We start from the raw sequence: 13,321 nt of genomic DNA, 5'->3' as shown, positions 1-13,321 counted from the left end.
CAATGCCTGGTTGGCAAGTGCAGCACATAGAATTGCAATGTCGATCATCACTCACCACTGGATGGGAAAAGATTAATCAACATGACTGTGTCAAGCAGCACACCACCAATACTGTATCTGAACATTATAGGATTATTTTTCCTACTAATCTGCATTAAATTGATTAAATTGCATTTTCTACATTTAGAGCTAGCTGCCATTCATGACACCAAACAGATATTCTGACTAAGTCAAGCTGTATCCTTCTGCAGTCACTCAGTGACATTACTAGGGCAGCAGCAAATGGTCACAGACTGCTGCTCACCTAGAGAGAGAGAGAGAGAGAGAGAGAGAGAGAGAGAGAGAGAGAGAGAGAGAGAGAGACTGTGCTGATACGTGGACAGAAGCTTTTCTGTTTCAAGAAAATTTGTTATTGTAGAGTATGTTCAACAATTGTGCAACATACCGATGTTGAGGCTAAGCGTCTGTAATTTTCCGAGTCCATTCTTTCACTCTTCTTATGTAAAGGAGTCACCTGCAGTTTTTCCAGCGAACTGGGACTTTGCACTGGGCAAGAGATTCCTATTACTATGTCACCCATATGGGAGTCTGTGTAATGGTCAAACAACAGTATGTCTGTACTATACTCCTCTGTGAATGAGTCTTAAACGCTTTCCTTTTGCTATCTTCCATCGCCAAATCAAACAGGTTGACAAGTGACTGGATAGAAACCTTCAATCTGCTTAGTTTCTTCTGGTTTGAACAGAAAGTGTAATAATCTTTGCTCCATCAGCATTTTCTGAATTTTGCTATCAAGCCACTGTGGGTCTTTTCTCTCCTTAATCCACATATTTGGCAAATACTTCTTCAGAGTGCAATTTTGAATCAGTTTAAAAATTTTTCCCGTAATTCTTTATGTCGAATACTACCAAAGAGCTTGCTGGTCACTGATTTTCATCCTGTCAAACTAAAATGCTGTGAACTGGTGCATTACTTTGCTCAGGGAGTGTACACAATGAAACATCACTTTCAGAATGGGGAATAATCACTACAAATGTGCCATAGAGGTCAATATCGGGTCTTGTCTTGTTTTGATATGTAAATGATCTCCCATCATGTACGTCAAAAAAAGTTTTGCATCACCTCGGTTCCTAGGGTTCCGGAACCTGTACAGAAAATTGGTATAGAGATCAACTGAACATCATTTCCATCCTTTTTATTGCTCATGGAAACCAAACATTGCATGTTGTACCACCATACAGCGAGACCTACAGAGGTGGTGGTCCAGATTGCTGTACACACCGATACCTCTAATACCCAGTAGCACATCCTCTTGCATTGATGCATACCTGTATTCATCATGGCATATTATCCACAAGTTCATCAAGGCACTGTTGGTCCAGATTGTCCCACTCCTCAACAGCGATTAGGCATAGATCCCTCTTAATGGTTGGTGGGTCATGTCGTACATAAACAGCCCATTTCAATGTATCCCAGGCACATTCGATAGGGCTCATGTCTAGAGAACATACTGGCCACTCTAGTCAAGTGATATCATTATCCTGAAGAAAGTCATTCGGTTGCACAATCAGTTGGAGAATGGCACTCGCGTATCGTACAGCCGTTACGGCGCCTTCCATGACCGCCAGCAGCATATGGCAGCCCCAGATAATACCACCCCAAAACCTTGCTAGAAATTGTCTGGTTGAAGGCATATGCGACACTCATCGGTGAAGAGAATGTGATGCCAATAGTGAGCGGTCCATTCGGCATGTTGTTGGGCCCATCTGTACCGCGCTGCATGGTGTCGTGGTTGCATAAATTGACCTCACCATAGACGTCAGGAGTGATTTAGCGCATCATGCAGCCTATTGTGCACAGTTTGAGTTGTAACATGATGTCCTGTGGCTGCACGAAAAGCATTATTCAACATGATGGCATTGCTGTCAGGGTTCTTCCAAGCCCTAATCTGTAGGTGGCGGTCATCTACTGCAGTAGTAGCCCTTGGGCAGCCTGAGTGAAGCATGTCATCGACAGTTTCTGTCTCTTTGTATCTCCTCCATGTCTGAACAACATTGCTTTGGTTCATTCCGAGACACCTGGACACTTTCCTTGTTGAGAGCCCTTCGTGGCACAAAGTAACAATGTGGATGCGATCCAACTGCGGCATTGACCGTCTAGGCATGGTTGAATTACAGACAACACGAACCATGTACCTCCTTTCTGGTGGAATGACTGGAACTATCTGCTGTTGGATCCCCTCTGTCTAATAGGCACTGCACATGCGTGGTTGTTTACGTCTTTGGGCCGGTTTAGTGACATCTCTGAACAATCAAAGGGACTGTGTCTGTGATACAATATCCACAGTCAAAGTCTACCTTCAGGAGTTTTGGGAACCAGGGTGATGCAAAACTTTTTTTGATGTGTGTAGGTATGAAGCAGAAATAGTTTTCCTTGCTTACAGTCTAAGTATTATAATCAAAAGGAATACTTTCAGCATTCGAAAATGTAAATAATGTTTTCTCAAAAATATCTAACTGGTGCTGTGCAAATGGACTGTCACTGACTTCAGACAAAGCACAGCACATGCAATTCAGTACTGCATAAGGCCCACATATGTCATTATGAAAAATACTTGGAAGGGTAACTCAACAAAGGAAACAGAATGTTCTAAATCCTTAGCTGTTAACAGTGATAAGAACTTTTTACTGGAAGTCATATCGAATGCCTAAACTATGCTACTCTTGCGTTACAGGTAATGACAAATTTTGGATAAAAATACCAGAAAGTTTGCTCACTCTTCCTACTTCCATTCACTAACATCATTTCTTCTTACTCTGGGATAATTTGTCATTGAGAAACTAAGTGTCTGTTGTTCAGAAGTGTGTAGTATGGATATACTTGGTGTCCACTCTAGAACCTCTTGTAAACAGCCCTTTGATCAGTTAGGCCTTACAGCACATTTACTCCCTTATGGATTTTGTTTTCAGCAATCAATCACTGTTCAAAAACAAGAGTAATATTCCTCAATGTAATACTAAGAGGAGAAAAGATTTGGACCACCCACTACTCACACAAAGGAATGAAGGATTCAGCCATAAAATACCTTTAACGAACTACCCGGTGACAGAGAGAATTTAATGGATATTAAAATTAACCATGGACCTTGCCGTTGGTGGGGAGGCTTGCGTACCTCAGCGATACAAATCTGTTGAGAGGCCAGACAAATATGTGATTCCTGAAGAGGGACAGCAGCCTTTTCAGTAGTTGCAGGGGCAACAGTCTACATGGATGATCTGGCCTTGTAATACTAACCAAAACGGCCTTGCTGTGTTGGTACTGCGAACTGCAGAAAGCAAGGGGGAAACTACAGCCGTAATTTTTCGCGAGGGCATGCAGCTTTACTGTATGATTAAATGATGATGGCGTTGTCTTGGGTAAAATATTCCAGAGGTAAAATAGTCCCCCATTCGGATCTCCAGGCAGGGACTACTCAAGAGGACGTCGCTATCAGGAGAAAGAAAACTGGTGTTCTACGGACCGGAGCGTGGCATGTCAGATCACTTAATTGGGCAGGTAGGTTAGAAAATTTAAAAAGGGAAATGGATAGGTTGAAGTTAGATATAGTGGGAATTAGTGAAGTTCGGTGGCAGGAGGAACAAGACTTCTGGTCAGGTGAACACAGGGTTATAAATACAAAATCAAATAGGGGTAATGCAGGAGTAGGTTTAATAATGAATAAAAAAATAGGAGTGCGAGTAAGCTACTACAAATAGCATAGTGAACGCATTATTGTGGCCAAGGTGGACACAAAGCCCACGCCTACTACATTAGTACAAGTTTATATGCAAACTAGCTCTGCAGATGATGAAGAAATTGATGAAATGTATAATGAGATGAAAGAAATTATTCAGGTAGTGAAGGGAGACGAAAATTAATTGTCATGGGTGACTGGAGTTCGTCAGTAGGAAAAGGGAGAGAAGGAAACATAGTAGGTGATTATGGATTGGGGCTAAGAAATGAAAGAGGAAGCTGTCTGGTAGAATTTTGCCCAGAGCATAACTTCATAATAGCTAACACTTGGTTCAAGAAGCATGAAAGAAGGTTGAATACATGGAAGAACCCTGGAGATACTAAAAGGTATCAGATAGATTATATAATGGTAAGACAGAGATTTAGGAATCAGGTTTTAAATTTTAAGACATTCCCAGGGGCAGATGTGGACTCTGACCACAATCTATTGGTTATGAACTCTAGATTAAAACTGAAGAAACCACAAAAAGGTGCTAATTTAAGGAAATGGGACCTGGACAAACTGAAAGAATCAGAGGTTGTAGAGAGTTTCAGGGAGATCATAAGGGAACAACTGACAGGAATGGGGGAAAGAAATACAGTAGACGAAGAATGGGTAGCTTTGAGGGATGTAGTAGTGAAGGCAGCAGTGGATCAAGTAGGTAAAGAGACGAGGGCTAATAGAAATCCTTGGGTAACAGAAGAAATATTGAATTTAACAGATGAAAGGAGAAAATATAAAAAATGCAGTAAATGAAGCAGGCCAAAAGGAATACAAACATCTCGAACATGTGATCGACAGAAAGTACAAAATGGCTAAGCAGGTATGGCTAAAGGACAAATGTAAGGATGTAGAGGTGCATATCACTAGGGGTAAGATAGATACTGCCTACAGGAAAATCAAAGAGACCTTTGGAAAAAAGAGAACCACTTGCATGAATAACAAGAGCTCAGATGGAAACCCAGTTCTAAGCAAAGAAGGGAAAGCAGAAAGGTGGAAGGAGTATATAGGGGGTCTATACAAGGCCGATGTACTTGAGGACAATATTATGGAAATAGAAGAGGATGTAGATGAAGACGAAATGGGAGATAAGATACTGCGTGAAGAGTTTGACAGAGCACTGAAAGACCTGAGTCGAAACAAGGCCCTGGGAGTAGACAACAGTCCATTAGAACTACTGACAGCCTTGGGAGAGCCAGTCATGACAAAACTCTACCATCTGGTGAGCAAGACATGAGACAGGTGAAATACCCTCAGACTTCAAGAAGAATATAATAATTCCAATTCCAAAGAAAGCAGGTGTTGACAGATGTGAAAATTACCGAACTATCAGTTTAATAAGTCACGGCTGCAAAATACTAACGCGGGTTCTTTACAGACGAATGGAAAAACTAGTAGAAGTGGACCTCGGGGAAGATCAGGTTGGATTCCGTAGAAACGTTGGAACACGTGAGGCAATACTAACCTTACGACTTATCTTAGAAGAAAGATTAAGAAAAGGCAAACCTACGATTCTAGCATTTGTGGACTTAGAGAAAGCTTTTGACAATGTTGACTGGAATACTCTTTTTCAAATTCTGAAGGTGGCAGGGGTAAAATACAGGGAGCGTAAGGCTATTTACAATTTGTACAGAAACCAGATGGCAGTCATGAGAGTCGAGGGGTATGAAAGGGAAGCAGTGGTTGGGAAGGGAGTGAGACAGGGTTGTAGCTTCTCCCCGATGTTATTCAATCTGTATATTGAGCAAGTAGTAAAGGAAACAAAAGGAAAATTTGGAGTAGGTATTAAAATCCCTGGAGAAGAAATAAAAACTTTGAGGTTCGCCGATGACATTGTAATTCTGTCAGAGACAGCAAAGGACTTGGAAGAGCAGTTTAACGGAATGGACAGTGTCTTGAAAGGAGGATATAAGATGAACATCAACAAAAGCAAAATGAGGATAATGGAATGTGGTCAAATTAAATCGGGTCATGCTGAGGGAATTAGATTAGGAAATGAGACACTTAAAGTAGTAAAGGAGTTTTGCTATTTAGGGAGTAAAATAACTGATGATGGTCGAAGTAGAGAGAATATAAAATGTAGACTGGCAATGGCAAGGAAATCATTTCTGAAGAAGAGAAATTTGTTAAAATCGAATATAGATTTAAGTGTCAGGAAGTCATTTCTGAAAGTATTTGTATGGAGTGTAGCCATGTATTGAAGTGAAACGTGGATGATAAATAGTTTGGACAAGAAGAGAATAGAAGCTTTTGAAATGTGGTGCTACAGAAGAATGCTGAAGATTAGATAGGTAGATCACATAACTAATGAGGAGGTATTGAAGAGAAATGGTGAGAAGAGGAGTTTGTGGCACAAATGGCAAGAAGAAGGGACCAGTTGGTAGGACATGTTCTGAGGCATCAAGGGATCACAAATTTAGCATTGGAGGGCAGCGTGGAGGGTAAAAATCGTAGAGGGAGACCAAGAGATGACTACACTAAGCAGATTCAGAAGGATGTAGGTTGCAGTAGGTACTGGGAGATGAAGAAGCTTGCACAGGATAGAGTAGCATGGAGAGCTGCATCAAACCAGTCTCAGGACTGGAGACCACAACAACAACAACAACAAAATTAACTCTAAACACAAGCTAAAATCATGTGGGCTTGATAATACCACCTGCTCTATAGAAGAATTTATGGGGTGTGTAGTAGTATTGTGTGTGTGTGTGTGTGTGTGTGTGTGTGTGTGTGTGTGTGTGTGTGTGTGTTTTAAAGGGAGGGGAGAGAGCGGAGTGATTTGGGGGAAAGAGCGGAGGCATTTGGGGGAAAGAGCGGAGGCATTTGGGGGAAAGAGCGGAGGCATTTGGGGGAAAGAGCGGAGGCATTTGGGGGAAAGAGCGGAGGCATTTGGGGGAAAGAGCGGAGGCATTTGGGGGAAAGAGCGGAGGCATTTGGGGGAAAGAGCGGAGGCATTTGGGGGAAAGAGCGGAGGCATTTGGGGGAAAGAGCGGAGGCATTTGGGGGGGGGGGGGAGAGGGGAGGAGGTATTGGGTGGGGGAGAGGGAGGGCAGGAGGAGGGGGAGAGGGGGGGGGAGAGAGAGACAGAGAGAATATAATTCAAATCACTGCATGCTTGAGAAATCATTTACATGTCAACATGTGGTCACTGTTTCCATTAGGAAAGTGGTCTGTAATTATAAAACTGTCTTGTGCCATGTCATAACTAGAGGTCACAATTATGATCTACATAATATGTAAATAACTAACTGCTAACATACTTTCTTGTTTCTTCAAATCCTCTGCTTGTCCCTTTTCTAGAAGCACTTCTCCTTCTTTCACAAATTGAATTATTCCTCCAAAATGTGGTGACAGTATTTCTTCCACGTATTCAGCACTTCTGGTATTTAGCTGTTCTCGAAAGGTTTCTGCTTCCTTAGAATTATCCTTTGTTCTCTCCTAAAATAACACATCACATTAATCTTTCAAAGTAACAAGTTCAGTATTTAGTGATAGTCATGATAATTTACATATTTTGATAAAACTCTTAAACACACACAAATCTGTTAAAAAAAACTTAAAGAAATTTACAGTTGTGACACTATCATATAGGACCACAAATAATGCACATATAACAATGCAGGTGGATTCCTTCCAGCTATTATGCTTCCCTTCCCTTCAATTATTTGCTGGAGTAATTGCTAGAATATAGAATATTTTATAATGAAATTGGTCTTTCATATACTAAATGAATTTTATTTCACCTCTGTTATGTATTTTTTCTATCACAATTAGTATTAATACAACCAAAATTTGAGATTAAGTAAAAACTGTCATGGAAGCTTTTCAATTATAAAACTCTGAAGTGATTCAGATCTGAAGACTTTATTTGCAGTTTAATTAAATGAAAATTCTGTTTTTTAATAAAATGCTAATATTATACAAATATTTTGAGGTGTTCATAGTTATTCATAAGTTCGTTCAATCATTATTTCCACACTCTTGAAATATGGACTACAATGTTATTTGCAACTGGCAGGTGTTGTCTATTAGGGCCAGCTGTGCTGTAAACTTGACCATTCTTATTGTGGACAACTATTTTTTTTTTTTTTTTTTTTTTTTTTCACTGCTGTTCAGAGATTCTACAGACTCACGTTTCACCACTGTCCATAACTGCTGCAGGAGCATTGCCTCAGAATCACGTTCATCACAAAATTCACTTACACCACTTTCATTATTTGAGTCCTTCTAGTAATGCTTCCTGTATAGCCTCTTCCTTTAGTGGAATGTACCACTTTTACAGAAATGTACTTCACACTCAGTGACAGAACAGTTACACAGGTCACAGAGAGCATTAAAAAAATATTTCTGTCAAATACATTAAACAACAATGCCTTACAACTTCGAATGTCCATCCTCTACTGAGTCTCACTCAATGCTCAATTTATAATGATGGCAGTGGACTGGGTATGTGCAGTGGAACATGCACAGTAACAAAGACAAAGCTCCAGGGTCCAAGTGATCTGGGTGTACACTTCCAGGGTTAACACTTACCGTTAATTATTATGGATATTAAATGAGTTGCAAATCTGTGCAAATAGTGACTGTGCACAATTGTGTCACAGAAACTACCAACGGAAATTGAAATTCACTTTACAAATTACGATCTACAACTACATCTACATCCATACTCCGCAAGTCACCTGACGGTGTGTGGTGGAGGGTACCCTGAGTACCTCTATCAGTTCTCCCTTTTATTCCAGTCTCGTATTGTTCGTGGAAAGAAGGATTGTCGGTATGCTTCTGTGTGGGCACTAATCTCTCTGATTTTATCCTCATGGTCTCTTCGCGAGATATATGTAGGAGGGAGCAATATACTGCTTGACTCTTCGGTGAAGGTATGTTCTCGAAACTTGAACAAAAGCCCATACCGAGCTACTGAGCGTCTCTCCTGCAGAGTCTTCCACTGGAGTTTATCTATCATCTCCGTAACGCTTTCGCGATTACTAAATGATCCTGTAACGAAGCGCGCTGCTCTCCGTTGGATCTTCTCTATCTCTTCTATCAACCCTATCTGGTGCGGATCCCACACTGCTGAGCAGTATTCAAGCAGTGGGCGAACAAGCCTACTGTAACCTACTTCCTTTGTTTTCGGATTGCATTTCCTTAGGATTCTTCCAATGAATCTCAGTCTGGCATCTGCTTCACCGATCAACTTTATATGATCATTCCATTTTAAATCACTCCTAATGCACACCCCCACATAATTTATGGAATTAACTGCTTCCAGTTGCTGACCACCTATTTTGTAGCTAAATGATAAGTATTCGCAGCACATTACACTTGTCTACATTGAGATTCAATTGCCATTCCCTGCACCATATGTCAATTAGCTGCAGATCCTCCTGCATTTCAGTATAATTTTCCATTGTTACAACCTCTCGATACACCACAGCATCATCTGCAAAAAGCCTCAGTGAACTTCCGATGTCATCCACAAGGTCATTTATGTATATTGTGAATAGCAACAGTCCTATGACACTCCCCTGCAGCAGTCCTGAAATCACTCTTACTTCGGAAGACTTCTCTCCATTGAGAATGACATGCTGCATTCTGTTATCTAGGAACTCCTCAATCCAATCATACAATTGATCTGATAGTCCATATGCTCTTCCTTTGTTCATTAAACGACTGTGGGGAACTGTATCGAACGCCTTGCGGAAGTCAGGAAAAACGGCATCTACCTGTGAACCCGTGTCTATGGCCCTCCGAGTCTTGTGGACTAATAGTGTGAGCTGGGTTTCACACGACCGTCTTTTTCAAAACCCATGCTGATTCCTACAGAGTAGATTTCTAGTCTCCCGAAAAGTCATTATACTCTAACATAATACGTGTTCCAAAATTCTACAACTGATAGATGTTAGACATATAGGTCTATAGTTCTGCACATCTGCTCAACGTCCCTTCTTGAAAATGGGGATGACCTGTGCCCTTTTCCAATCCTTTGGAACGCTACGCTCTTCTAGAGACCTACAGTACACTGCTGCAAGAAGGGGGCAAGTTCCTTCGCGTACACTGTGTAAAATCGAACTGATATCCCATCAGGTCTAGCGGCCTTCCCTCTTTTGAGCGATTTTAATTGTTTCTCTATCCCTCTGTCGTCTATTTCGATATCTACCATTTTGTCATCTGTGCGACAATCTAGAGAAGGAACTACAGTGCAGTATTCCTCTGTGAAACAGCTTTGGAAGAAGACCTTTAGTATTTCGCCCTTTAGTCTGTCACCCTCTGTTTCAGTAGCATTTTGGTCACAGTGTGTCTGGACATTTTGTTTTGATCCGCCTACCACTTTGACATAGGACCAAAATTTCTTAGGATTTTTCTGCCAAGTCAGTACATAGAACTTTACTTTCGAATTCATTGAACGCCTCTCGCATAGCCCTCCTCACACTACATTTCGCTGATTCCCTGTTCTGCATTAACTGTTTCGAATAGTTCGGGTCTGTTTGTCACCAGAAGGTCTAATATGTTATCGCCACGAGTCGGTTCTCTGTTTAACTGCTCAAGGTAGTTTTCAGATAAAGCACTTAAAAAATTTTCACTGGATTATGAACGTTTGAGTCTCCCAGTCTATATCCGGCAAATTAAAATCTCCACCCAGAACTATAACATGGTGGGGAAATCTACTAGAAATATTTTCCAAATGGGGGCCTATAGAGACATCCAATTACCATGTCTGAGCCTGCTTTAACCGTGACCTTCACCCAAATCATTTCACATTTCATGTTGTGCCATGTTATCTGTTTACCAATGTGCTGTCAACCAAGGTTCTGTGTCAACTGTGTTCCACATATGCTGTCTCTTATGTAGCAGAAAGAGTACATCTACTGCAGCTGATCATGTGTTGCTTCCTAGTTCAGGTGGATTATACTGATATGTAGTGCAGTGTTAATGAGAACTTTTATTTTTCTACTGTCATGAACTGTAATTTTATAATCCCATCTATGATTGTTTTCCTTAATTAAAACTATTATTTTGCATTTGTTTTATGAATTGACTACTTTTGTGACTGTTTCAAATAATAGTCTTTTATTATTGTGCTTATTTTTTCATTTGACATTTTATTGTTATACGTTTTTTTTACAATCTTTCTATTCAGTTTAACTGAACTTAACTATCCTGCCGTTGTGATTATATAATTCTGAACCAAAGAAAGCATTCTTCAGATGATTCTAAATGGGTTATTATTTGTTTATAAGATGCATTAATGCAATAAGAAGTGTCAATTTTGCAGTTGTGCCTTTTTTTTTTTTGTTAGTTAAATCTATTTAATCTCACATGTCATTCTGGTTATGCTCAGCAACATTTAATCAAGTAGTTGACTTGGTGCCTTCCACACATTAATATATTTTTAGTTTTGTAACTTTTCCATGGCCAGTTAAATAGTTACAAAGTACTTGGAGGATGTAATTTGTGGCGCTCAAAAACTTTAAATAAATTTTATTTACAATGCTTCATTACTCCGTGACTACAATTAAGACAAATTGTTTTGTTTCAAAATTCTGCTTTATTATTTCAGTCTGCATTATCATCACGCTGGCAACCAAATGGTGCCACCCTAGTGGTTATTCAGTCACTTATGGGCATTGGACACTGCATGCTCATGTCATCTTAAAAAGACCGACTGCAATATGACAAGGAGGCATTTCCAACATCATGCAGTCCCTACTCTTTTACAAATCACACCGTGTCTTATCTCTTCTAATAGTTCTAAAAGTCAATCTTTTTTATCTTAATCTTAAAAAAGCTGACCTGTAGAAATATATTGATTACTTTCCAGTTATGATCTAATCCTTGTTATCCAAGTATTTCAGATGCTTATGCTCCTTGACGTTGTCTCTGAAATCAGCTTCATTCAGTTACCTTCAAAATGTCACTGTGGTTACAGTCCTATGCGGCCAACTATTGTCACTTAAGAGTGATGCAACAACTGTACTCGCGTACCAAGATTTAAATTGTTAAATGAAATTAACATATTGTTACCCTTAGATTAATGCTCCCCCAGGGTGCCAAATTAATCTATGGTGAATTCTTGCAGGGAGAGGGGAGGAGGTGTACAAGGTGCCCCCAGACTGCGAACATGAGAAATTTTAATTATTAAATTTTACAAAGAGGCTGCCTCTCCATTCATTGACTTTCTGTTGATGCAACAACAAATAACCTGTTCACACTAGAATAGGCTGAATCGTCATCGTCCCAGCTGCCCTGAAATCAAATCTTGCCACAGGATCACCTGAGTTGTGACACTGAGGGCTTTTAGAGCTGCAGGCAAAAAAAATCTCTCTCTTCTGTTCCAAGCTGCTGTCAGAGCAGACACTAAGTGGTTTATTAATCTTCTTTACCTCTGCATTTTCCTTCTCCTTGAAGGAAGGTCTGGGGCTACTTTCTCTTGTTCTCTGGCAATCCTCACTTTGTAATCCTCACGAGCAAATACACCAATATGGTTTTTTTTCCTGAACATGAGTACCTTAAATGCAAGCTCAAAGAACTTTGAAATTATGACTAAACCCCCAAGTGGATGTACAGGGCTCGGGGCTCATAAAAAGAGGGGGGAGGAGTGAGGGATGCAGAAGCATCAGTGGTAGGTGACCATACAGCACTGAGCTAAGGGTGAACGGTGAACTCGAGGCTGCTACATCGAGCCTAGCAGAATGAAGTACCATGTCTTTTACAGGGTTTTTAAACAAAAGATTAAAAAAAATCCTTGCATTAACAAATAAATTCTCTCAATTTTCCTTGAATGTATTGGCAATTTTCAAAGAAATAGTTTGACTTCCACAACAGCAGAGGCTCATTTACAATGCACTGCTATTAACCAGGTAGGTCTACGATGAAGAGTGCTACTTGTCACAAAGGAAACAGGAATTTTCAATCCTTTTATCAGATAATCATTAGAAAGAACTGTAATCCCAACATAAAATACAACAATGATGACTCACAAAATGAATAAAAAATTGATAATTTACTATTACAAAAATTTATTCTTATGTATGACTGTTTGTATACCTGAAAAAGCAAAAAGCTATGAAAAAGGGGCTTTTTATTTATATTAAACAAAAGTTGTTCAAGCAATCAAAAATTTCTTTAAACATTAGTGCAGTTTAGAGAGGAATCAAATAAACAGGTAGCTAACAATGAAAATGACTTTCCAGGGTAATTCCAGGTAACAAATATAAAATCATTTTAGGAATGAATAAAGGGAAAGCACCTAGTGATGTAGGTATTGTGACAGAAAAGGGTAAACTGAAAGGAAAGTCATACAAAAGGACTCGCAAACTTATTAATGGAATGTTTGCAGAGAAAGATAATTTCCAAAGTTATTCTATTTCAAAAGTAAGACAGACAAGGCATAAGTAATCTACAGACCTACAGCACTCTTCTTGCATTAATCTCTATTATAGTTCTAACTCTTGGTAAAAATTACCGTATTCTTTGTTTTTACATGGCTATGGCATTAGAGATTTTGTACATTTATAATCACCAATTATCCACACTAAACCATACACTTTCTTA

At 39.8% G+C, this 13,321-nt stretch overlaps 1 protein-coding gene across 1 annotated transcript in view; it reads right to left on the bottom strand.

Annotated features, from left to right (window-relative positions):
• The window catches only part of LOC126272071 (vacuolar protein sorting-associated protein 52 homolog), a 106,823-nt gene that overhangs the window by 8,005 nt on the left and 85,497 nt on the right, over positions 1–13,321 (bottom strand). The window contains exon 11 of the mRNA XM_049974617.1: positions 7,030–7,207. Coding sequence (XP_049830574.1) covers positions 7,030–7,207 — 178 coding nt within the window. The remainder of the gene's footprint in view (positions 1–7,029; positions 7,208–13,321) is intronic.

The sequence above is a fragment of the Schistocerca gregaria genome, chromosome 5 (genome assembly GCF_023897955.1).
Source record: "Schistocerca gregaria isolate iqSchGreg1 chromosome 5, iqSchGreg1.2, whole genome shotgun sequence".
Taxonomy (NCBI): Eukaryota; Metazoa; Arthropoda; class Insecta; order Orthoptera; family Acrididae; genus Schistocerca; species Schistocerca gregaria.
This window is presented reverse-complemented; position numbering and strand designations above follow the sequence as displayed.